The sequence below is a fragment of the Penicillium cataractarum genome, assembly GCF_028827025.1.
Source record: "Penicillium cataractarum strain IBT 29864 chromosome Unknown utg000008l, whole genome shotgun sequence".
Classification (NCBI taxonomy): Eukaryota; Fungi; Ascomycota; class Eurotiomycetes; order Eurotiales; family Aspergillaceae; genus Penicillium; species Penicillium cataractarum.
In genome coordinates this window covers 126,463-149,847 of record NW_026622744.1, presented here as the reverse complement: position 1 = coordinate 149,847, position 23,385 = coordinate 126,463, and the positions used below count along the sequence as shown (strand labels likewise).

Sequence of the window (23,385 nt, the reverse complement as noted above, 5' to 3'; positions counted from 1 at the left end):
CGTATCGTGTCCGACCGGCCAATTTTCACCTGTCAACTCCGACTGATTACCTCGCATGTCGATGATAGATCGACAACAAGAAGAACTGCAAAAGGCAGCATGGACAAGATATCACAATCACGTTGGGCATCAACAGATAAAGGCCTCGTACATTTTCAGCTATCTAGGAGATGAAACGTAATACTTCACCGATAAGAGTATGCATCAGCTATCGTGGAGGTTGATAGAGCAGCGTGAGATTACCTCATATCTGATAAGCCCCGGACTATCATCAATCTTCAGTTATCGATATCGATATCTGCAGTCCATATCTCTATATCATTGCTTATCTTTACTAACAGACGATATCAAAGATAGCAGACCATAAAATTCAAAGAAATTGTATGCAAGACGGTGATAGCTTATCTAACAACTCTAGAATCTAGTAACTCTCAAACCCAATCTGAGGTATCGATCTCAATCATATCTCGTAAATCATGCATCTATATCCCCGAATCTCACGCTCATATTCACGCCCCCGGTGTTTGAGCACCCTCGCCCAACCCCATCAAACCACCCGCTATCCCATTCATCCTACGATCTAAAATATCCTCCTCGCTATCAAGCGATGTGATACTCCTCCCACGAGGGCGCATAGCAACCGGACTCTCCGGAGCACTGTTGACTTCATCCGAGAAATACAAATCTCGAAAATTGCGACTGATTTCCAAGCGTTTGAGCTTTGCGCGGAATTCACGTACATCGCTAGAGTTGTTACCCAGAGTCGTCAGCCCGCCGAGGTGAGTGGACGCAAAGGATGATTTGGACCGTCTGCGTCGTAATGGCAAATCTGTTGCAGATGATGATTGTTCGTTTTGGGAAAGGGGCGTGATTTTGCTCATATTCATCTCCAATGGTCTATCCTCGTCGGCGGAGGATTCACCTGTGAGGCTGCGGAAATGATTTTTCTTGACATTCGCATTGCTCTGGGAAAGACCCCGCAATTTCAGGGGGCTCTTCAGATTCGAGAGTTGAGAGAGTTGAAGGAGGCTGTATTCGGATGTTTGTAGGTTTGCGTTTTCGAACAGACTCTCGATCCACCGCGCGCTACGGTTGATATACTTCCAGGCGTCGGGGAAAAAGCCCGCCATTTGCATGAAGCCATGTGAGACTCCAGGGATGAGAGAGACTTCTACGTGGTCTTTCTCATTGAAGTGGCGTTGTGACTTTTCGAGCCCGAGATCTTGACGCTCATGGAAACGGTGGAGCTTTGCTTGTCGTAGTCGACCGGCGAAGATGACGGTATCATCGACAAGTGGATCTCGTTCGCCAGTTAGGATGTATGTCTTTGGGAATTGAGCTAGTAGAGCGTCTGGTGCGAGGACGGGTGACAGATAGAAATCTGTATTGAAGTCTGGCCGGTGGTGGGGTCCAATGTAGAGGATGATCATCGCACGCATCATTTCTGGCGTGAGGATTCGATCATGGACATATGAGATCATGGAGGAGACAGCCAGTCGAGTCTTGAGTGGATTGACCGGACCAGCAGTCTTGGGAGCAGCGTCTCCAGAGACGTGTTCGCTCTTCTCTAACTTATCACGTAATGCCTTTGATGTCTCGGCAGCTATATCGGTCCCGATTGGTTCCTGTTTTGGTCGCTTCTCGTCGGTAGATATCGTAGTCAAATTTTCAACAGAGTGGCCGGGTGAAGCGTACGGCGTGAGCCTGCGATACTGGTCCTGCTTTCGCTGCAACACACCACTGTTTGTCTGACGACAACTTCTATCTTGGATCAAAGACATCTGCTCGTCCGTCATCCAGCTTTCGACCCTCACGTTCAGCGCCGGATACGCTAGCACAAGACCGTCCGGTCGAGGAAGGACATTGTCGCCTTGCCATCCTTGCGCCATGGCTGATTGTAGAACCATCAGTGTCATACCGACAGCAAGGTTGCCGCCAGCACTCTCTCCAGTTACCACAACTCGAGGGCGTGTCGAGCCACTCAGCCCCAAACAGCGGCCATTCGTCGCCATGATCGTATGATAGACATCATAACATTCATGAAGTGCATATGGGTATGCATACTCGGGCGCTTTCTTGTAGTCAATACTCAAGACCGGGACTTTCAGCTGCCCTGCCCAAGAAAGCAATTTGTCCTCTGAGTTGCGGGGCCCCATCGCAACGAATCCACCACCTGGAACGTCCAGTACCAGCGAGGTTTGATCCTTCAGTGCGCTGAGCGGCCCATCAAAGTACATCCATGCATTTATCGGCTCCGTGTGCGCCGAATGCTTAGGCCGGGGGATCCGGATCGCTCGCGGACCATACCGGGTAAGTCGAGGACGAACCAGACTCGCCAGGAACCATAGGTAGGGGCTTGTCGCCTTATTCCACGATACGCGAAGGTGCTCTAATGTGAGCGTACCCCTGACTCGGCGTACCTTCTCATCTGCTTGCTCTGCGGCAATTAGATAATAGACTGTGAAGACTAGCGATGCCAAATCGCGTAGCCATTTAGGCTTGATTTTCATTGCTGTCCAAAACCCGGCATCCAATCCAGTGGTGATCCATGTTGCGCGAAAGAATGATCGAGAATAAAGATTTGCTAGTGGTTCTGGGCATTCCAAGCCCACGATCTTGGCAAAGTTGCGACTCACATAGAGCCATAAGAAGATGATGACCGTCGTCTGCCAGCTGGTTAATTTGCCGGTGAAGTGCGATGAGATGGACCGAACAAGCGGCGGGCCATGTTTATCAGCTCTGTGATGGAAAGAATTAAGTGAGTTAAGTGAATTTCCCTGGCGGATAAAGTGACGTACCTTAGCAGATAGAAAGACCAAAATGAGACGACCGCAAAGACCTGGATCTTGCGAAACCGAGTCGAAGGTCTTCCCAAGACGTGGTCTGTTAAAGACTTGGGTAAGCCCAGGAATCTTGGAATAGCTTTTCATGCATAGTTCATACCTATCATTTCCACATAGGAGGTAATGTTTCAAATGTCCCTTTGCTTGGCTGTCGACCCGATCCGGCGCTAGGGATGGTCGTACTCTAAACCCCGAGCAAGAACCCACCAGGAGATCTGTAAGAACAATCAGTGAACCGAGCCTCCAGTACTCGGTACTCGGTATCACTGTCGCACTGAAATGAAAGAGACTTGAAGGTGAAGAGAAGGTTGAGTGTGGCTCAGCAGGTCCAGTTGCTTTCGGGTTGAATCACATGTGAGCCCCCCACACTATCACATGTCAGTGACGCAGCCACGAGCCACGAGACGTCCACGTTGAAACTGTATTTCACCCACGACTAAGAATTATACACGTTTGTACTACAATAATGTACTACCGTGGAGGATAATTTGAATGCACAATAAATTTCCACGTGGTTCAACTTCGTACCCTCAGGTAGCCAGGACAACCACTTGCTATTCAGCGAGGATTGGAACTTGAAGTCTATACCTACAAACATAAAGAACGATATTTCTAGCCATCTGTCTAAATAGCCATCATTCACCTACAACATTAATGACGCCCAAATCAAATCTAAGCAAGACTAGACCTGCCGACAATACTCCCTGCCATGGCTTAATTGCCAACGACACAGCAAAACCTCCCAGGGCATACTCAAAAACCCAGCAATACAAATTCCCGCCGAGTCACTCACCGTCGTAGCGCCCAACGAGAACTCACGATCTTCTTTAGGCACTCGATCGGCAATCTCTGCAAAGGTATTCACATAGACCAGTCCGCCAAGTAAGCCTTCCCAAAAAATGATGACAAAGACAAGGTAAACATTCGGGATAAAGTTGAACATGCCGTGCAGAGTCAATAGGACCAAGTTGAGAATTTGGAGGAAAGACGGAAGATAGAGATGGTGTACTCTAAAGAATGGTGTTGAGGATCGCGAAATAAAGACGCCGGCTTGGTAGATGGCGTTGTAGGCTGGATAGAAGGCGCGGAAGCTCTTAAAAGGGGTTGTATATAATGGGAAGAGGAGTGTCGGACTGACACCCTGATTGATCACGTATTCGGCGATGTATACGAGTAGTAATGGGAGCATGCTGTAAACTGATTAGCATGAATATTATCCAAATCGCAGAGAAAAGCCATACAAGGGAAAGAAAAGCCCTTGGAGCCGTCGCAGATTAGCACGAAACCGAGCCCACCGAGAAGACGCCTCGTTAATATGAGCAGACTTGTAGGTATCAGCCGAGTGGACAGAGACTCCCAAAAGTCCTTCCTCTTCACCGCGCTCAATCTCATGGCCCTCGTCATCTGGTTCATCCTCATCTAGCTCGTCACCTCTGGTAGCCGCAATATATCCACCCCCTGTAGATTCCTGAACGCGCAGTGCTGCTCGAGGCAGAACTATGAAAAAGCTCAACGCCATGATCGCCGGGAGAATAGCAGACGCCAGAAGGGTTGCTCGGACAGAAACACCCATGGTAGACGTAGCCAGAGCATAAGCACCTGCACCAACCAAGCCTGCAGCGCCCGTCCCACTACCCCAGGCTGCCAAACTGAACGGTCCATAGAAATGTGTCAGACCGACAAAGCTCAACTCGCCGCCGCCCGCGGAAAGACTCGCCAGGACGACGCCAGCCAGCTTGGACGAAATGGTCCCGCCATCTGTATAGCTCGGACTCAGCGCGACAACCAGCATTCCCACGACGGATAAGAATACGAAGATTATCACTCGCATCGAGTAGGGTACCACGTGGATGAAGTACGGGGCGATCAACTTAGTCCCGAAGGAGGGAATAATATCCGCCAGGAGGACGATGCCTTTGGGGACATCCGGACCGACGAGGTCTAGTGCTGCGGAGAGGAGAATCACATAGAGGACATTGTTAACTAGGCCTAGAATCGGAAGCTATCAGTCAATATTCCTGAAATATGATCCGATTTCACCACAAGTCGAAGCAAAGCGCACCAAATAGCCAAAAGGCGACGCAGACCCGAGGGTCTGCGCCGCGGAAAACTCCTGTGAGCCGATCATATATGCGACTGAGGATAGACCTCGAAGAATCGGTAGAGGAAAACATTGGGCCGTCCTCGGATGGGGCGCGGGGATGTATTGTTGAAGTAGGTGGTCGCGTGAGGGAGTTCAAAGGCTACAGATAAAAGGGAACATGGACGGATGCCCGGTCCATGAGTTCAGACTAAGAAAGAGAGATCATCTCGGAGGGCATACGAGGAAAATCGGGGCAGGTGCGTGTATCACCACTGAATGAGGGAAGTTGAAGTTCCGGCGGTCCACCGGGCGGGTTCTGCTACGCGTCATCACATCTACTGATAGTGATAACGGAATGACTCTAACTTGGCAACACTTAGGTAGTCGTCGCGGCATTGAAATATAAAAGACAAATCATAGTTGTGAATAGCTAAAGTAAAGGCGAGCCAACTTTTCATCTTTCGCGCTTCATGTCTACATGTATCAACGATCTATATATCGGAATGCAAGGTAAAATCCAAACACAAAAAGAAAAGAACAAAGTAATCGCTCCAGCGAAATGGTATATATCAAACACATCGTAGGCGGCATGCAAATCAGACAAGATCAAATCTAAGCCTGAGACACCACGGAAGTCAGAGCCTGCTCGAGGATGTTCAAGCCAGTCTGGATCTGCTCTTCCGTGATGGTCAAGGGAGGAACGAAGCGGATGCAGCCATCACCGGCAGTAATGATCAACAGTCCACGCTCACGAGCAGCAGTGATTATATCAGCGGCCTTGGAGGTGAAAGCAGGGGCCAGCTGGAGACCGAGGATCAAACCACGGCCACGAACCTCCGAGATAACGTCGGGGTACTTCTGTTGCAGAGCCTGGAAGCCAGAGGTGAAGACCTTGGACTTCTCCAGGACGGCGCTCTGGAGCTCGGGGTCGGCCAGACGTGCGACGATGTGATAGGCGACTCGGCAGGCCAGCGGGTTTCCACCGAAAGTAGTACCGTGGTCACCAGTCTTGATGTGAGATGCGACGGTCTTGCCAGAGACAATGGTCGCGCCAATGGGGATACCGTTACCAAGGGCCTTCGCAGTGGTCAGGATATCCGGGTGGGCAGCCTCACCCGAGGCAGGGGCCAGAGATGGGTGGCCGTGAGCCCAAAAGCTGCCGGTACGGGCCAGACCGCACTGGATCTCATCGAAGATCAACACAGCGCCGACCTCATCGCAGCGCTTGCGAAGAGCGGCAAGGAACTCGGGCCTGGCGACGTTGACACCACCCTCGCCCTGAATGGGCTCGACAATCACACCGCAAGTGTTCTCGGTGATGAGGGTCTGCAGTTGCTCAATATCGTTGTAGTTGCCGTACTTGAAACCGGGGAGCATTGGCGAGAAGGGAGTCTGATACTTAGGGTTCGGGGTAGCAGACAGGGCACCCATTGTACGACCGTGGAAGGAGTTGTGGAAGGAGACGAACTCGTGCTTGGCACCGGAGGGATCGATAGAACGGCCGACCTTGCGGGCAAACTTGATCGCGGCCTCGTTGGCTTCGGTGCCGGAGTTGGAGATGAAGACCTGGGAGGCATCGCGCATAGCACCAGACTCGCGGGTCAGGTTGATGAGGAGCTGGCTCAGAGCACCGGTCCAAGGGTTGTGGTAAAGGTTGGAGGCGTGGATGAGGGTCTCAGCCTGTATATAGCACACGTCTAGTTAGCAGTTGCTCGGTTGGGCCTGCATGTATCTATGACGCCGCACCTGCTCCGCAATGATCTTGGCAATCTCGGGATCACAGTGACCGAGAGAGTTCACTGCAATACCGGCAGTGAAATCCAAGTACCGTCTGTTCTCCATATCCCACAGGTAGCAACCCTGTCCCTTCATCATCATAGGAGCGGGGCGAACGTAAGTCGGAACCATGAAGGGCGCGCGCTCGTTAATGAACGAGACGGTGAGCGAGTCCGGCGAAGGATCAGGGTTGGGGAGAGTAGACTCCTTCTGTAGAAACCAATTAGTCAAATTGGTCTTGCAATTGCCATCTTGAACCGAGTTACATACCTGGCGCTTGACTTCCTGGGGAGCATTGGAGGTCGCCGCAAAGCGTCGCTGGATCGGCGACTCAAAGGAAGGAACCAGTCGAGTTGCGCGAGGCACACGGCGCGCGGCCAAACGAAGAGCAGACATTGTGGATTGCAAAAGTTGTCTACGACTTGCAAAGGCGAATTGGTCGTCCGAGGGGCAGTTGGGGGAGGGAAATCAAAAGAGGACCAACTGCTCGGATGACTCGACGGGGCGGAGAAACCAAAAAAATAAGGCGATATCGGGATCGGATCGGCCAGTCTTAGTCATTTGGGGGTTCGGCGCCACCTCCCGAGGCACGAGGCCATTGGAGATTGTTATTCCCGCGATTCGGCGTCATTTTTACCAACGGCTCATTGATCGCTGAAAAATACCTCCCAAGCCAACAATCATGGCATCCTCCCTGCTATTGCGTCGCGTATGCGTCCCTTCCTTCTCGAGCCGACTTGCTGCCCGATCCCTCTCCACAACAGCCGTTCTGCGCAGCGACGACGGTAAACCCTCATTCGGATTCAAGCACACTCCCGCTCCTCCACGTCTCCCCAAAGAAGAACAAGAGATCTTCGAAGAACTTCAACGTCGCTCAACGGGTGCATTCAGCACGCCCCAGGTCAATCAGTCACCACAGTCCGACGCCCGGCCAGAGATCAAGGTCAACGGAAGTGGCGAGGAGCTTCACCCGGATGCGCTGCAGGGCCTGAAGCCCGAATTCGAGGGCGAGAAGAATCCCAAGACGGGAGAAATTGGCGGACCTAAGAATGAGCCTTTGCGATGGGGATCCGCTGGAGATTGGAGCTATGGTGGCCGTGTGACTGATTTCTGAAGGCCTCAGCTGCTTGAGGACTATGCATTAATGCTGGCGTTGATTCACATCTCTGCTCTATACGAACAGATCGATATGGGGACACAATGTATATAAAGAATTGGTGGGCTGAGTCTCGGCTATTGGATTGGATTATTGTATGATATGTGTACTGAATGTACGAGAGCAGCCACAACTGATCGAAAATGGAATTCGCTCAAAGATATCAAAACAGAGGTGATTTATATGGCACAAGCGGAGTAGGGATAACTGTCACAGAGGACCACTTTTTATTCCGACAGTCGGCCCAGCGTGGCCTTGCCGGCTCGGCTGTCGTTAACTCGCCCGAGTTCCCCACTAATCCACGAGCCGATTCGCGACATTTCCTCGAGGCTGACACCCGTGTGCATGCCCAAGCTGTGAATAGTGTGAACGAGGTCCTCCGTGGAAACGTTGCCAGTGGCACCCTTGGAGTACGGGCAACCACCCAATCCTCCAACACTGCTGTCGAAAATCCGAACACCATGCTCCAATCCGACAATGGTATTCACCAAGGCCTGTCCGTAGGTGTCATGGAAATGAAGAGCCAGATCCGTGTTGGCAATACCGGCGGCCTTGAGAGCCTGGAGGAGCTCCATTGTCCGCGGTGCAGTTCCCATGCCCGTAGTATCGGCAACCGACACCTCGTCCGCACCCATTTCCAAAAGAGTCGCCGTAATGTCAGCCACCTTGGACGGGCTCACTTCTGGACCTTCGTAGGGACAGCCCAGTGCAACTGAGACGTATCCACGCACGCGAATGTTCTTCGTCTTGGCCAGCGCAACGATAGGTTTGATGCGCTCTAGGGACTCGGCGATAGTACAATTGGTGTTGGCCTTAGAGAAGGATTCCGTAGCGGCCGCAAAAAGGGAAACTTCTGTCGTCGTCGCCGATTTAGATTCTGAGCCGGGAGAGTCTGCTGGAACGCCGGTTTCATCCATGATCTTGACAAGACTCTCCAGCCCCTTGATGTTGGGAACTAGATAATTATAGGCGATTGTACTTTGAGATTGTGGAGGTGCTGTGAGAAGTTGTTCACAGATTTCAGCCGTGCTGGCCATCTTCAAAGCCCCCCGGGATGTTAGTATTCCACATCAATCGATCGTTGCGCCGAGATGCGCCGATGGCCCCATACCTGTGGTACCCATTTCGCCGGTACAAAGGAGCCGGCCTCAATGGTGGTGACACCGGTCTTAGCCAGTCTCCGAATCAGTTCCATTTTTGTGTCCATCGGGATAGACTTTTTCTCATTCTGCAGTCCATCGCGAGGGCCAACTTCCACGATGCGAACATGATCCGAGGCTAACCGCGACTCGGTTGAATAGCATCGTGTGACTAGAGGTGCCCGGAAGGCCGAGAGTAGACGTAGACGAGAGTAAGTTGCCATCCTGGTGGCTTCAAAGAGAATCGAGAGACTCCAAGGAGGAATCAGAGAGGTACCGAATCAGCAATGAGGAGAAAAGAAAAAGAGGAGAGACGAGGAGTCGAAGAAGTAAGTAAAGAGGGGAGCTCGTCTGATGCGGAGAGAGCTTAACCCCTTTGGGATTAGTGCGGGAACAGTCACGCCCCACCGAAAAAAAGATAAAAACGATAGAAAGCGATAGTGGGGTGATCTTCTGCAACTCTGCATACTTGAAGGATCAACGGTTTCTGTCAAGATGGAGGACACGGCAAACACCCCGGGCAGTCAGATGCGCCAGCCCAAGAAGAGATTCGTCGGTCGACGCACTGCCGAAGCCCAGGCCCAAAAGGACGCCACGAGCCAGAATGATGTCGAATCCACGGCAGTGCAGACAGGTATGCAGGATTTGCCGGCACTCATCGGAGCCCGTTACTAACAAGTTTGTGCAATAAGCCGCTCCAAGGAGGACTCCGCGAACCCTGAATCAAGTGCCTCCAGAAATCCTAAATGACCCAGAGATCCAAGCCGCAATCGAGCTTCTCCCCAAGAACTACTCCTTCGAGATCCCCAAGACGATCCACCGAGTCCGCTCTTCAGGAGCCAAGCGTGTTGCGCTGCAGTTCCCGGAAGGATTGTTGATCTTTGCGACCACTATCTCGGACATCCTTACACAATTCTGTCCCGGCATCGAGACGTTGATCATGGGTGACGTGACATACGGTGCATGCTGCATTGACGACTACACGGCACGAGCCCTGGGATGCGACCTTTTGGTCCACTATGCCCACAGCTGCTTGATCCCCGTGGATGTGACCAAAATCAAGACGCTATACATCTTCGTTGATATTAGCATCGACACTAGCCACCTCATCGCTACTCTCGAGCGCAACTTTAAGCCCGGTCAAACCATCGCCACTGTGGGCACCATCCAGTTCAACGCGACTCTACACGGACTCAAGGCGGTTCTGGAGCGTGCCGGCTTCCGTGTTGTGATCCCGCAAATTATGCCTCTCTCCAAGGGTGAAATTCTGGGTTGTACCTCGCCCCAACTGCCCGAGTCCGAGATTGACGTTCTTCTCTATCTGGGCGATGGCCGCTTCCATCTTGAATCTGCAATGATCCACAACCCCACCATCCCAGCATACCGATATGATCCTTATTCACGGACACTCACCCGTGAATCGTACGATCACGACGAAATGCACACCATTCGCCGAGATGCCATTGCCACTGCCAAGTCAGCTAAGAAATGGGGCATCATCTTGGGGTCGCTTGGACGTCAAGGCAACCCCAACACAATGGCGATGATCGAACGCCACCTCGCCGAGCGAGGTATCCCCGTGGTGAATCTTTTGTTGAGTGAGATCTTCCCCGGAAAGCTCGCGTCCATGTCAGACGTAGAGTGCTGGGTACAGATTGCCTGCCCACGGTTGAGTATTGATTGGGGCTATGCCTTCTCCCGGCCATTGTTGACCCCATATGAAGCACTCATCGCTTTGGGAGTCCGTGAGAACTGGGACAAGGCCAACAATGGTATTTACCCAATGGACTTTTATGCCAAGGAGGGACTGGGTCGAACCAAGCCCGAGCAGGCCATTCGTGCGGCTTGATCGGCCACCTCACGAGTGCCATGCAGTTATGCGACCATTCGAAATGTTTATACCCCTTTATAGAGCACACGGCAGCGGGACTGGCCTTGTATACAAAATTGAAAATAGAACTGAGCAATCATGTCCATGCAATAAGTTGACCAACAGATTTCTCTACGGAAGTTAAGTAGTCTTAAGTAAAGAAGCTGCTCGTGGACAGTTTATTCCAATACACTTATTGTGCTACTCTCTATCTGCTCATTGCTTTCATCCTATTCATCAGATCTTCTATTCTATTTCTATTCCTGTCTAGGGGCAGCCTGGATATCTAGATACGCACAGATTCACCATGTCATAATTGGAACTCCCGCTCTTCCTCGATTCATAGCAACCCTCCCTTGGTTACTCCCCTGGCCTTCTCGCGCTCGTGTTCAGCAACTGCCTCAACCATCTTCTCCCTCGGTGGCTCAAGCCCCGTCCAAAGATAGAACTGATCGTACGCCTGAGCAAGCAAAACTTCCACGCCAGTCACGGTGAACCATCCCTCGTTTCTCTGGGCCACACTCAACAATGGTGTCTGCCTCGGCTTATACGACATGTCGATGCAAAGGCCTCTTGCTCCGAACAGAGCAGAAAACCGATCTTCAGTTGTAGTCTCAGCAGGAACGGTACCCACGATAACATCCGGGTTTTGAGGAAGTTCTTCGAGGTTGGGGACGACGATGATGTCGAAGACAGACTTGAAATCATCTCTGACTTTCTCCGCAGTGGCCACGGTCCGATTAACGAGATAGATAGACTGGATGCCTGCTTTGTGCATGGCATAAAGCGCTGCTCGCGAAGCACCTCCAGCGCCAATCACAAGGCCGATATTCGACCGTTGACCTGTCCTCGTCGCATAATCCGCCATGATCCTGTGCAGTCCAGACCAATCCGTATTATCACCAATGATCTGCCGCTCATCTCCATCTCCCTTAACAACGAGAGTATTGATTGCTCCAATCAAGCGAGCAGTCTCCGTCTGATCGGTGCAAAACTTGTGAACTTGCAACTTATGCGGCATTGTGACGCTGGCGCCGCCGAATTGCTTGTCCGAGATCAATCCAGCCACTCCATCGATATTTGGGGATTCTCGGATGTCGTATTTGTATGGAAGATCATAATTCGTGAATCCGGCATTGTGGATTGTCGGCGAAATGCTGAAGGAGATTCCACTGCCAAAAATGTGGAAATTCTTGGGCGCGACGGTGTGATTTGAGGGAGATGCGGATTGAGCCATTTGGCTAGAAGATGAAATTCGTGAGCTTGATGAGGGCTAAGGTTTGAAATATTTTTTTGCAAGTAAGTAGAGTCGGCAGTTATACTTTCTGTATACCATCCAAGTTCGGGAGTCAGGTTCGGCCATAAGCTTAACCGTGATATGACGAGTCCATCGGCTAAGACACCGAGTCCCGATGGAGTCGTTTGACGAAAGGCAATGAATTAAACCGAGATATTTTCCCTCGGGTCATCTACTAATTAGGTTTATCAAGCTTCTATCATCGACTGACTTGACCACAATTCATTCTGTTGTGAAGACCGCCCTCTCCATCATCTCTCGCCAGATTTCGCAACCATCATGCAACAGTCCGAAGAGCAAACCCTCCACCTGGTGGGCGTGGGTGTCACCCACTCCATCGCCCCCGAAATGCACAACTATATCGCCAAATCACTGGGTCTCCCATGGACTTTCTACGCAACTGAATGTCCAACCCTCGACGACGTGGTTACTCTAGCCAAGAAGTCTACCACATCTGGCCTGGTCGTCACCATGCCTTACAAGAACACCATCATGAAGCATCTCGACGAAACTGATGATCTGGCAACCATCATTGGCGCTTGCAACAATGTCTACTACAAAGACGACGATCGCAGACGTCTGTGTGGCACAAACACCGACTGGAGAGGCGTTAAGGGTTGCCTCTTGGAAAAAGGCGAGGAGAAAGATCGAACTTCTACAGAACGACCAGCATCTGCTCTAATCGTGGGAGCAGGTGGTGCGAGTCGTGCAGCTGTCTACGCCCTTGCCAATCAACTTCACTGTCCGACGATTTACATTCTGAATCGAGACGATCAGGAAGTTGAGAGTCTCATCAATGACTCGCGTCGGCTTCCCGCGATCCCCAAGATTATTCATGTCAAGACTCTGGCCGAGGCCGAGAGTCTAGCAACTCCGTACTATATTGTCGGAACTGTGCCCGATTTTGAGCCAAGCACCGAGTCGGAGTTGGCTGTAGCTTCGATTTTGAAGCATTTCCTTTCTAGATCGGAGAAAGGTGTCTTGCTGGATATGTGTTTCAAGCCACGGAGAACCAGAATGATCAAGTTGGCTGAGCAGCTGGATTGGCCTTGCGTTGAGGGGACTCATGTCATCGGATACCAGATCGAAGAACAATGGCGGCTGTGGGCGGGGGAGGAGCGTCTTCAAAAGTTGGACCGAGAGGGAGCCTGGAATGTCCTGTTGAAAGCTGCCGAGAATAGCAAAGGTATCAATTTCTAGATTATGGTAGTTTCAATAGTATGCTAGTTGAATTACTCCCTAAGGGACCGGCTAAACCACTGCCTACCTATTTCTTTTAATCCGATGTAGAAAAGACATTAGACAAATCTCCGCTCCATAGATTCCGCGTTCCCCCACATCCCACATGTTGGCTTGTCCGGAGATGAGTGGCGGCGGGTATTCCATCGGCAGTGGCCTTAACCGTGTCCCCGGATATCCCGAAGCCGGTATATAATCGCATTCCCCCGGCTACAGAGGATCGAGTAACACATCCACGTGAAATCTTGTGAATTACGCTATGCTTGACCTACACTCTCTCCCCGAAGGCACTTGGCCCGAACAGGCCATTCGCAACAATGGCCCTGATAACCTCGTCTTGGAACGAGCAAAGCTGCGTGAGCTTGCGGAGGGCTGGCCCTGTTACCGGTAAGCTATGACTTCATACTCCAAACCTCCAGTCCCCAATTACTGAACTCTCACAGCGATGCTTGTGAATGGGAGAACTTCGAGTCCATCTTCCATGACGATGCCCATGTATACACAACCTGGTCCGGCCGAGTCTCCTATAAGGATTTCATTGCCGCTTCCAAGGCCGGCATGGACAAAGGTGCCTTTATCATGCACCGCTGCCACGGAGTAACCACGGACATCACTCCCGACGCTACTCGCGCCGTCACCAAGATGAAGGCGACAATCACGCAGCGCTTCACGATTGATGGGTGCGAAGTTGACGCCGAGGCAGACTGCCGATTCTGCTTCTTCTTTGAGAAGGTTGATGGCCGCTGGGGTGCTCGGTTCGTTCGTCATTGGTACGAAAAGGATAAGCTGTTGCCTGTCAATCCCAACAAGATCCCACGTATCAATGATGAGAAGCTCAACTCTTATCCTGAGGGGTATAAGTGTCTTGCCTACTGTCAGGAGCTCACAATGGGTGTTACCGTGTTGAGGGATATGCCCGGACACAGACGACACGTCGGTACTGTTTGTGGAGAGAAGCATGATCTACTATATCGGTTGTCTAAGGACTGGTTGGATGGGAAGGCCATTGATGTTTAATTTACCAAAATGCAGTCGAATGTTACGGATTTAGATTAGGTCCAAACTGAGAGATGATCATCATGACCCCGAAAGTAGGCTTACTGTTCGTGTATTCCTTTGGTCTGACTGAAGTCCCGTTATGTGAGCCTGACAAGACCTTGCGGTATCTCTTTCTTGATGTTTCTATCTTTCTATTTGGTCTTGGACATCATCACAAAGAAAACGTTATCGAGGGTTTTAAGACCTAATAAGTTACAAACCCTGTACTAAAAACGACCAAATATAGCCATTTAAAGAATAACTAATTGAATACTTCCTATTTACTCCAGTTGAAGCCTTTGGTGAAATTTCTTCCAAGCTGCCATACCCCGTGTCGCATGCTCGACAGGAACATGTTCGCCCGTCTCAGCCATAGTCCGGGAAAACAGCTCCATCGAAATATAGCCTTTATACCCCAGCCCATTGACGATGGCCTTCGCAACATCCTCTGCCGGCAAATATGCACCACGATCATTTTCATACATGAAAGTCCTGGCGTTTCGAGACCAGCTCATCCGTGCCGGTTGACCGTCAACATGGAATGGGTGACCAGAAACCAAAGGCGACTCCATCCGCTCAGCATCCACGACTTGAATGTAAAAGACCTTGGCCAGGTCGACCTCTGCGACCATCCGCTCCAGGGATTGTTTCAGGTCTTTGTCTGCATTTGGCGTCTTGCCTGTCGCATCGGCTGGGTCTGCCCAAACGCGCCCGGCGATATTGAAAGTGTCAAGGCACATGCCAAAATTAGGCCTATCGACGCGTTTCACCACTTCCCAGAGTTTCTCCCATGTATCAATATACGTGCTCCAGCACAGATTCTCATAGGCGAAGCGCACAACAGGACTCTCAGCAGCACCCATGTCGGCGACCTGTCGCAGGTCGGCAGCGATGATATCCAGGTCATCCGTCAGTTGGTCCGCGGGCAGGAAGTTGGCGGGGATTTGAATCGTGTCGGTTTCGAGTCGCTTAGCAATTTGGAACCAGAGCTTCATCTTCTCAATCAATTTGGCTTGTTGTTCACAGTCCTTGAGACCTTCGTAGAAAAGGAAAGGCTGGAGGCCGATCACCTCGAGCCCTTGCGCTTGGCAAGACTCATGGGCACGATCTGCAGCGTTGAGGATATCCTCTGCAGATGGGGAGTCACTTCCCGAAGCTTCTCGGGCTGCGTAATCAAGATCTTCATAAAAGATCTCAATTCCTTTGAAACCGGCCTTTGCGGCTTGTTCGATCTTGTAGTCAAGATTGTGCAGCCATGCCCGTCCGAGCGACGCGCTCATAATAGCGGGTTGATAAGACATGCTTGCGTGATGGTTCTCACTTGTATTTGATGAGACTTATTGACTCGGTTGACAATGGATTTCGTTTCTAGTATCTCGAAATGTAGATGGGATGCAACTTAAACGTCATTCTGAGGGGGTGGAAGGTTAAAGTCTTAGCCTAGCTCCGGTGGATCTTAACTTCATAGCCGGGAATGCAGCACGAGTGGAGATCCCAACACGAAGCGAGAGACCGATGATAACTTTAAAATTCTAAGTAAATCAAGCTGGGATTTTACTCAGTCTCATTCTCGAGCTTCTGGGCCTTTGGTTATATCGCAGCAACCCACGATGCCTAGGGCCATTCAACAATAATACTATCTTCACGGTGGTGCCGGTTACTCATTTTTATTTAGGGAATGATAGGGATAGGACATATTAGCTTGGAAAATGTTTCACTGGAGGTGTAAAACGTTCGCCTCACAGTCGAGAACCAAAATGGTCAAGCCTGGGACTTGCTTTGCGGATAAATGGGGATTCAAAATGAATGATTTCGTAAATCGAGTATCTCTTCCCTTGAATCCAAAAGCAAAAAGAACGACGGCGGGCTAATTTGAGAAGAAAACTGTACCAAGCAAAAACATCACGAACTTATAGAACAAGCACCTAGGGGTCTCATGACTAAGGATTCATTATTGGGTGCGAACGGCTGGGATTACCGATGCAGTTATGTGTATATGAAAAATCGCCATCAATGAACAAACCCATGCCTGATAGACTGTTCACGAATAGCATGTCGCATTACATGAACTGGTGCTGGTCTCTTAGTGAAGATCTCGTATTGAACAATGCCTTGCTCAACCAGCACCATCAGTCCATCTACTACCACCCATCCCTTCGATGCACGGGGGAGAAATTGTTCCATTAATCGAGTCCTCGAGGGGCCATATCCAACCTAGAAAATTTGTCAACTTGGGAGTTGTGAGTGCATGATGATTCTCACTTACCTCGAGATACACGCCACCCGTTCGGCTGCTAAGCCACTGTTCTGACAGCAGCATATCAATTGAATCTTCACTTCCAAGTTCATATGGTGGAATACAAGAGGTGACAATAGTGGGCAACCGACAATTTGACGGCCAAGGGTCCTCTGGCGAGCAGAGCACGTCGAGTTGCAAATTGACTCCAGACTTCGACTTTGCCCACTGGTGGAAATAGTCTGCAAGCCTTTTGGCATTCTCGATCGTTCTGTTGTAGATGCACATCCTCCGAACGCCAAGCTCATAGCATGCATAGATCGCAGCGTGAGCCATTCCTCCAGCGCCAATTATCAACGCTGTGGTACCATCGCGAACTGCATTCGCTGGAGAGAGGTGTTTATGGATGCAATCTCTGATCCCAATGTAATCGGTGTTGTAACCCCGCCGAATCGTGACTCTTTCACCATTGGGAAGCTGACTGTGCTCCAGCACTACCGTATTGACGGCGTTAATATCTTTTGCGTCAGAGCTGACTTCGTCAAGAAAAGGTAAGATTGCTGATTTGTATGGAAGAGAGATCGTCACACCACCGTGGTTCTCATCTTTCAAGAGTCGATGGATATCTGATAGACTTTGACTTTGGAGTGTGTCGTAGATATGTGGCAATCCACATGCCGCATAGGCAGTGTTATGCATCGCTGCCGAAAGACTGTACTTTACGCTTTGTCCGAAAATGGTGAAGGTTTTCCTTGACTGCAAGAAACAAGCGGTCAACGCAGATTGCGCATCGCGCATCGTTATACCTGCCTCTTTCGAGGACGGGACTACAACTGGTGACAAAGTTCGGCCCAGGCAAATCGAGGCTTGTCCTATTGGCCCCGTATTGTACGTGATGATAGGAATTTTCAAGGTTGTTTCTATGTCATGCGAAAAGGATAGGCAGGCGTAATTCTGATCTGGTGATATTGCTTCCCCAGTCACTCGTATGGCGTCACATTCTGAAGCCCTGCTTAACTCTGCGGGAGTCGTCAGCGCGGACGCTTGAGATCCAACTGGATTTGACTCGTGAACTGTGCCGATGATTTTGATATAGCCCTTTGCTGATTTGAGCTTGGCGAGAAGACCATTGTCGCATTCAAGGCAACATGTCAAGGCATCCGGGGCAAGTCGCAGAACGGTCGCAAGAGTTTTGTGGTAATCAAAAGCCGAATGTGTTGAATGAGGCGCTGACACGTCCACAATAATTGGAACACGAGAGTGCTTCCTCAACAAAGCGATATGGCGTACAAGCTTTTCCGTCAACCCGGTGGAATTTATATCACTAGGATGAACCACGAGAGCAATGGCATCCGCTCCAGACTCGAGTGATTCCAGATCAAGCTCCGGGTGATCCAGATATGTCACAGGAACTTGTAAAGCGTATGTATGTGACTTTGCAAATGGATCGGTGGAGAAAACTTGGCGATTATATCTACCAAAAATCCGGTGCAGGAATGCCACAAATACCCGCTCAGTCTCTTTGAGTTTGAGGTATGCGGGCAGTGTCGGAGCGCTCTGAGATTCGCTTTGGGTATGATTGAAAAAGTCAAAGTTGGTGCAAGACACGAAAAACGCATTCACAACCTCGAATATGCGATTGAACTTGTCTGGGCTGGTTCCCGACAGCCGTTGGAGATCGTTCTCATCTCGTCGCACGTAGATAACGGGATGTCGATGACCACATTCGGTCAAAAGGGTGCGCTGTGAAGGACTTGCTGTGCCTCCAAGGCCAACAATGACACAGCCTTTATCATACTTTGTGAGGAGATCCTTTGATATTTGGAGTTCGAGTTCGCGATATCGTGCTAGACCGTGACGAGCTATGAACTCTTGAGGCGATGATTGAACTTCTTGATTGAAGACCGCATCGAAGTCAACGAAGCGTCTTCGCAAGGCGACAGATGCGATTATTCCAAGCGTCTTCTTGCCAGCACCAAAAAGCCCGACGAGTAATATCGTAGCATCCGGGCAATATTGGCGTCGAATGCCAAGAATCTCGTCGGTGGATGCTGGCGGCGTACTGCTGTACTTCAAGGGACCAGGAGAGCTTTCAATAGCACTCATTTCAGATCTTGTATTTTGCGCATAGAATAATTATTTGCAATGTCGCCAGATATTGTCTTTTTCTTGACCTTTCAACGAGCCTCTGCGTGGCTGGTCGTCGACTCATCCACAGAATTGCCATCGGCTAAATCCATGGCCGATCACCTGACCGTTTGCCACTTGCAGTCAACCGAACCACATTCGTCTTCTACAGTCGAAGCGACCAGTGAATTAATTAATGATAGTGGATGACTGACATGCGTGGATCCAATGTCTAGTCCACGTCCCTCAAAAAAGACAGCGCATTTATCGTGCTTGTGATCAATGCCGACGCCGCAAGTCCAAGTGTGACGGAGAACAGCCCGTGTGCAAGATATGTCATGCTGCAAATCGGACATGCACATATCAAACTGGTGGAGGTCGACGAGGCTTGCCCTCCGGATATGTCCGAAGCCTTGAAATCACTCTAGGCCTTGTTCTACAGAATGTGCCTGGGGGCGAGAGCACTGTCTTCGGCCTTTTACGAGATGCACGAGGCAAAGGCAACTTCCTCAAAAGTGGACAAGCAGATCATCTTGTGACCATTTGGCGAAAATCACGATTATCAAGAGACGTCAATCAATTGTTGAAACCGGATCATGAAGAAGCTGGTAATGATGGCTCTGACTGGGATCTGGTGGAGACTCGCGATCAAGATGAGAACATGGAGGATTCAGTCACTGCACCAACGGATTTTAGTTCGAACGAGCCCATGATCATGCAGACCGTTCAAGAGACATTCCAAACACAACAATTATTTCAAAACACTCCAAAAACAGTGGATTGGCGGATACCGGACAATATCCCCGACCTGGTGGACTTTTACTTCACCTACACGCATTGCTGGTTCCCAATTCTCGAACGTCGAGATCTCCTTCGAGCTATGCATACGACTGGAAATCGACCAACACCAAGTGAGGCATCATGCCATATGGTACTATGGGCTGTGGTATCTTACACCTCTATTCTGAGAGGAAACTACGATGTCCGCTTACCGTCTCCTTCGGCCATCCAGCTCTCCATCCAAGAGCAGCTTCTCGCGGAACCAAGAAGTCTGGAACTTGGCCATGTCCATGCAATACTGATCTTTGTATTGACGCAAATTTCCCTGGGAAATATCCATCACGCCTGGACATTAGTCGGGCAGGCTACAAGACTCTTGGCCGGCCTGCCACTTACCGCAAGGAAGACACGATTCCGCCATACATTCAACGGCTGTGTCTTCTTAGACACCATTCTATCATCCATGTTAGGACGCACACCCTGCCTGTCCTTAGATGAGCAGCTGGAAGAAGGACCGGTAGAGGACGACGATGTAGACGAGTGGGATGTCTGGTCCGCGACTCGCACCAACCCCATCAACGGTGGACGCATGTCAACCGCTCCTTTGCGTGCGCTGAGCTCCTTCAACATCATCCAACAACTCATGCAAGACTTGTCGCAACTTCTATACCAACCAAAGTCAAATTTCCAGTTGGAGGACCTTCTCGACAATCTTCGTGAAAGACAAGGGGTTATACTCCAGGATCGACCATACAACAGGCAGAACGCGAACAATCCGCCACTGCTCGTGCTCCATCTCACATCCACTTTTACGACACTGTCATTGATCCGTAGGTTTGAGCCGGTTTCACCTGCGGTCACAGACCTTTGCATCAGAACCATTCACCGCGTGCTCGATATACTTGAACATTACGTTACAATTGCCGGCGAGGCCGGAATCTCCCCGTTAGTCCATTGCTTTGCACTTCAATGCCAACGGAGCCTCGGCGTCACGAACGCGGCATTGAGCTCGGCGGAAAAGGCGGACTTGGAAAGTCGCATTCACAATTTCTTGAACTTGACCAAGTCGACAAATGGCCTTGAATGGAAGAGTCAGCCTGACCACTCGTTCACTGCTCGATCGTTGAATCAGGGAGGTCCCTCCGTGTCGATGGCAATGTCTGAAAGTGCAGTTGCCATGACCAACATCGCAGAATCTTCTATCGTGGACTTGCCAAATATCACCGATACCAGTGGATATACCACTTCGGCAGCTTTATCATACGACGCTCTCTTCGAGGAGATGGTCACCTCATTCCCATCAAGCAGGTACGTCAAGCGCACCCGCAACTGTTCCGTGAGGTACAACCTGTCGTCTAACATCATCTCCAGACAAGAACCTGCCTTTGCGCATAACCTAGGATTTTATGACGGAGACCTGGACACAGATTTCCTCGCCCAACTCCAGGGTCCCTCGGGATAACCCTCCCAGTTTCGGATAATACCCGTTCGGCTATGCTCATAACCGACCAAACATAGCATACATAGTAGACAACCACAGACATATAAGACATAAGATACCCGTAGCCTAATACAACAAACACCTAAACCAAATCCATGTCACATCCCAATCAAATCCCATTCCAAAATGCCAGGAATCCTCCTCATCAACGGTCCCAACCTCAACCTCCTGGGTACCCGCGAACCCCATCTCTACGGGACCACAACCCTACTCGATGTCGAAAATACCACAAAAGCCCTCGCTACCTCCAAGGGAATCCACCTGGAAGCATTCCAATCCAACCATGAAGGCGCGATCATAGATCGTATCCACGCCGCGCGAGGCAAATTCGATGCCGTCCTGATTAACGCGGGAGCTTTGACGCATACTAGCGTTGCGATTCGGGATGCGTTGATTGGAGTGTCGATTCCGTTTGTTGAGATTCATATTACCAATGTGCATACGAGGGAGGCGTTTAGGCATCTTAGCTATTTGTCGGATAAGGCTGTGGCTTGTATTGTTGGGTTGGGGGTATATGGGTATGAGGCTGGTGTGGAGTATGCGACGCGGTATTTGGTTAAGGCTGAGTGATGTACATATATGGGATTGTTAAAATGTCTTGGAGCAGAAATTGCAGGAGTAAGGGCAATCCGACCGATGTTTCATCATATAGTTATGAGCTGTGTAACCCGACAGCGTGGCCTATCGGATTTCCTATGCCCCAAGTTGGCCTTCCCTTTGCGCTTTAGTGCTCAGACCCTCGCCGCTTTTGATCACTGAGTAGATCTAAGCACGCCTCTAAGCGCCCCTGGTCTAACTAATGCACGGAGGCTTTTTGGGGGCTGAAGCGTCCAGGATCGTCACTGGTTTAGCGCTTCCTAAGGCATAGCAAATTTACTTATATTTAGCTAACTGTGAATTAATATTTCAGCCCCGTGACGCCTGCCTCGACTTTCCCCTGTTCACCAATTCAAGATTCCACGACCTCATCGCGTCAGGAACGATGCTATCTCTCTTTAGCTGCCCAACCCTTATTGCGATTACCTGCATACTCTTCCACTCAGTCTCGGCCAGCACATGTTACTATCCTAATGGCACTGCTATTAATGATTCTACGTTTCTACCCTGCAAGACCAACACGACATATTCTATGTGTTGTGCGCTCGCCAACAGGCTTAACTATACGGTAGACACATGCATGAGTAATGGTCTCTGTTATAACCCATGCGTGGAAGATGGGACATGCAACGGATCGTCAGGAACATATTGGCGCGAGTCTTGCACAGATCCAACCTGGAAAAGCTCATATTGCCTAAAGGGCGCTTGCACTAATTCATCTGTAAGAATCTCCAATTGTATTATAGCATGAAGTCTCTCAAGCTAAACATTAACTTTAGGTCACTGGTGGCTCATCCTCTGATAATATCATTGTTACTCAATGCCCGACAGATCAGAAATGGTGTTGCGGGAATAAATCCCCAAGTGACTGCTGTCAAGACGTTGAGCGATTTGCGCTGACAGATCTGGATTCGTCTGCTACTTCATCGTCATCTCCATCGACTACAGCTACGAGTCAAACGCCCACGGTCAATACCGCGAGTGCGGTGCCAACAGATGGCAATACAGACAGCTCGAATACAGAGAAGGTCAAACTTGGTCTCGGAGTTGGTATTGGAATTGGGGTTCCAATTTTACTGGGCTTGGCATATATCGTATGGCTTCGGCAGTCCCATTCCAGCAGGAAACATGAACATGATATTGTGCCTTCTAGGGACTCATCGCAGGGTGAAAGATCAGAACTTGACGGTGCCCATGTTTCCGAGCTACGCGATACCAGAGCTCGCCTCGCCCACGAATTGGAAAGTACAAGGGCAAAATCTTTCGTTGCAAGTCCAGTTGAACTGGCTTGATTGTACAGTCAGGTTACATCTCCGGCTATAGCTATTTCGATAGCTTACTCTCGATTATAGATGCCTCGTTATAGACAAGATCACTCCTCCCGATCGTTCCGCGAAGCTATTCTATTCAGGGTAATAGTGGTACGAGAAGACGAGTTCCTTCGCGACCTAGGTAAATATCGAGTAGATCTAGTAGAGATTCTCGTAGCCGCGTAAGGTCGTACGGAAGGTCTATAGCGTATTAAAAACTTTTTCTAGTAGAGTTATACTATTTTTATCCTTTACGGCGATTGAGTATAGGTAGGTTACGATAAAGGGGACGAAGGAGGAGGAGGAGAGGAGGATCCTACACGGTAAGTTTAGTGGCTAGGCCTTTACTAGGGAGGGAATATAGCGAGGAGAGTACGGAGTATATATCGAACT

General features: G+C 50.1%; 12 protein-coding genes across 12 annotated transcripts; 6 read left to right on the top strand and 6 right to left on the bottom strand.

Annotated features, from left to right (window-relative positions):
* Positions 1–509: 509 nt before the first annotated feature.
* On the bottom strand, positions 510–5,017 carry N7496_009169 (uncharacterized protein; the record flags this gene model as incomplete). Its single annotated transcript, XM_056702083.1, has 5 exons — positions 510–2,739; positions 2,799–2,883; positions 3,597–4,033; positions 4,085–4,832; positions 4,906–5,017. 5 exons carry the CDS (start codon positions 5,015–5,017, stop codon positions 510–512), a joined length of 3,612 nt encoding a protein of 1,203 aa, XP_056551083.1.
* A 521-nt stretch (positions 5,018–5,538) lies between these two features.
* Positions 5,539–7,098, bottom strand: N7496_009168 (acetylornithine transaminase; the record flags this gene model as incomplete). The annotated part of the gene is made up of 3 exons (XM_056702082.1): positions 5,539–6,606; positions 6,673–6,912; positions 6,973–7,098. The coding sequence occupies 3 exons, from the start codon at positions 7,096–7,098 to the stop codon at positions 5,539–5,541; spliced, it is 1,434 nt and encodes a 477-aa protein (XP_056551082.1).
* A 286-nt stretch (positions 7,099–7,384) lies between these two features.
* On the top strand, positions 7,385–7,816 carry N7496_009167 (succinate dehydrogenase assembly factor 4; the record flags this gene model as incomplete). The annotated part of the gene is made up of 1 exon (XM_056702081.1): positions 7,385–7,816. The coding sequence occupies one exon, from the start codon at positions 7,385–7,387 to the stop codon at positions 7,814–7,816; it is 432 nt and encodes a 143-aa protein (XP_056551081.1).
* Positions 7,817–8,085: 269 nt separating this feature from the next.
* On the bottom strand, positions 8,086–9,221 carry N7496_009166 (hydroxymethylglutaryl-CoA lyase; the record flags this gene model as incomplete). Its single annotated transcript, XM_056702080.1, has 2 exons — positions 8,086–8,895; positions 8,970–9,221. 2 exons carry the CDS (start codon positions 9,219–9,221, stop codon positions 8,086–8,088), a joined length of 1,062 nt encoding a protein of 353 aa, XP_056551080.1.
* A 271-nt stretch (positions 9,222–9,492) lies between these two features.
* Positions 9,493–10,846, top strand: dph1 (2-(3-amino-3-carboxypropyl)histidine synthase; the record flags this gene model as incomplete). Its single annotated transcript, XM_056702079.1, has 2 exons — positions 9,493–9,631; positions 9,690–10,846. 2 exons carry the CDS (start codon positions 9,493–9,495, stop codon positions 10,844–10,846), a joined length of 1,296 nt encoding a protein of 431 aa, XP_056551079.1.
* Positions 10,847–11,207: 361 nt separating this feature from the next.
* N7496_009164 (shikimate dehydrogenase family protein) lies at positions 11,208–12,104 on the bottom strand (the record flags this gene model as incomplete). Its single annotated transcript, XM_056702078.1, has 1 exon — positions 11,208–12,104. The coding sequence occupies one exon, from the start codon at positions 12,102–12,104 to the stop codon at positions 11,208–11,210; it is 897 nt and encodes a 298-aa protein (XP_056551078.1).
* A 339-nt stretch (positions 12,105–12,443) lies between these two features.
* Positions 12,444–13,364, top strand: N7496_009163 (shikimate dehydrogenase family protein; the record flags this gene model as incomplete). Its single annotated transcript, XM_056702077.1, has 1 exon — positions 12,444–13,364. One exon carries the CDS (start codon positions 12,444–12,446, stop codon positions 13,362–13,364), a length of 921 nt encoding a protein of 306 aa, XP_056551077.1.
* A 298-nt stretch (positions 13,365–13,662) lies between these two features.
* Positions 13,663–14,420, top strand: N7496_009162 (putative pathogenesis associated protein Pep2; the record flags this gene model as incomplete). The annotated part of the gene is made up of 2 exons (XM_056702076.1): positions 13,663–13,790; positions 13,847–14,420. The coding sequence occupies 2 exons, from the start codon at positions 13,663–13,665 to the stop codon at positions 14,418–14,420; spliced, it is 702 nt and encodes a 233-aa protein (XP_056551076.1).
* Positions 14,421–14,722: 302 nt separating this feature from the next.
* N7496_009161 (sugar phosphate isomerase/epimerase family protein) lies at positions 14,723–15,742 on the bottom strand (the record flags this gene model as incomplete). The annotated part of the gene is made up of 1 exon (XM_056702075.1): positions 14,723–15,742. The coding sequence occupies one exon, from the start codon at positions 15,740–15,742 to the stop codon at positions 14,723–14,725; it is 1,020 nt and encodes a 339-aa protein (XP_056551075.1).
* Positions 15,743–16,451: 709 nt separating this feature from the next.
* Positions 16,452–18,783, bottom strand: N7496_009160 (putative pentafunctional AROM polypeptide; the record flags this gene model as incomplete). The annotated part of the gene is made up of 2 exons (XM_056702074.1): positions 16,452–16,655; positions 16,708–18,783. The coding sequence occupies 2 exons, from the start codon at positions 18,781–18,783 to the stop codon at positions 16,452–16,454; spliced, it is 2,280 nt and encodes a 759-aa protein (XP_056551074.1).
* A 132-nt stretch (positions 18,784–18,915) lies between these two features.
* On the top strand, positions 18,916–21,046 carry N7496_009159 (Zn(II)2Cys6 transcription factor; the record flags this gene model as incomplete). Its single annotated transcript, XM_056702073.1, has 3 exons — positions 18,916–18,988; positions 19,041–20,892; positions 20,956–21,046. 3 exons carry the CDS (start codon positions 18,916–18,918, stop codon positions 21,044–21,046), a joined length of 2,016 nt encoding a protein of 671 aa, XP_056551073.1.
* Positions 21,047–21,211: 165 nt separating this feature from the next.
* N7496_009158 (type II 3-dehydroquinate dehydratase) lies at positions 21,212–21,655 on the top strand (the record flags this gene model as incomplete). Its single annotated transcript, XM_056702072.1, has 1 exon — positions 21,212–21,655. The coding sequence occupies one exon, from the start codon at positions 21,212–21,214 to the stop codon at positions 21,653–21,655; it is 444 nt and encodes a 147-aa protein (XP_056551072.1).
* Between the last annotated feature and the right edge of the window lie 1,730 nt (positions 21,656–23,385).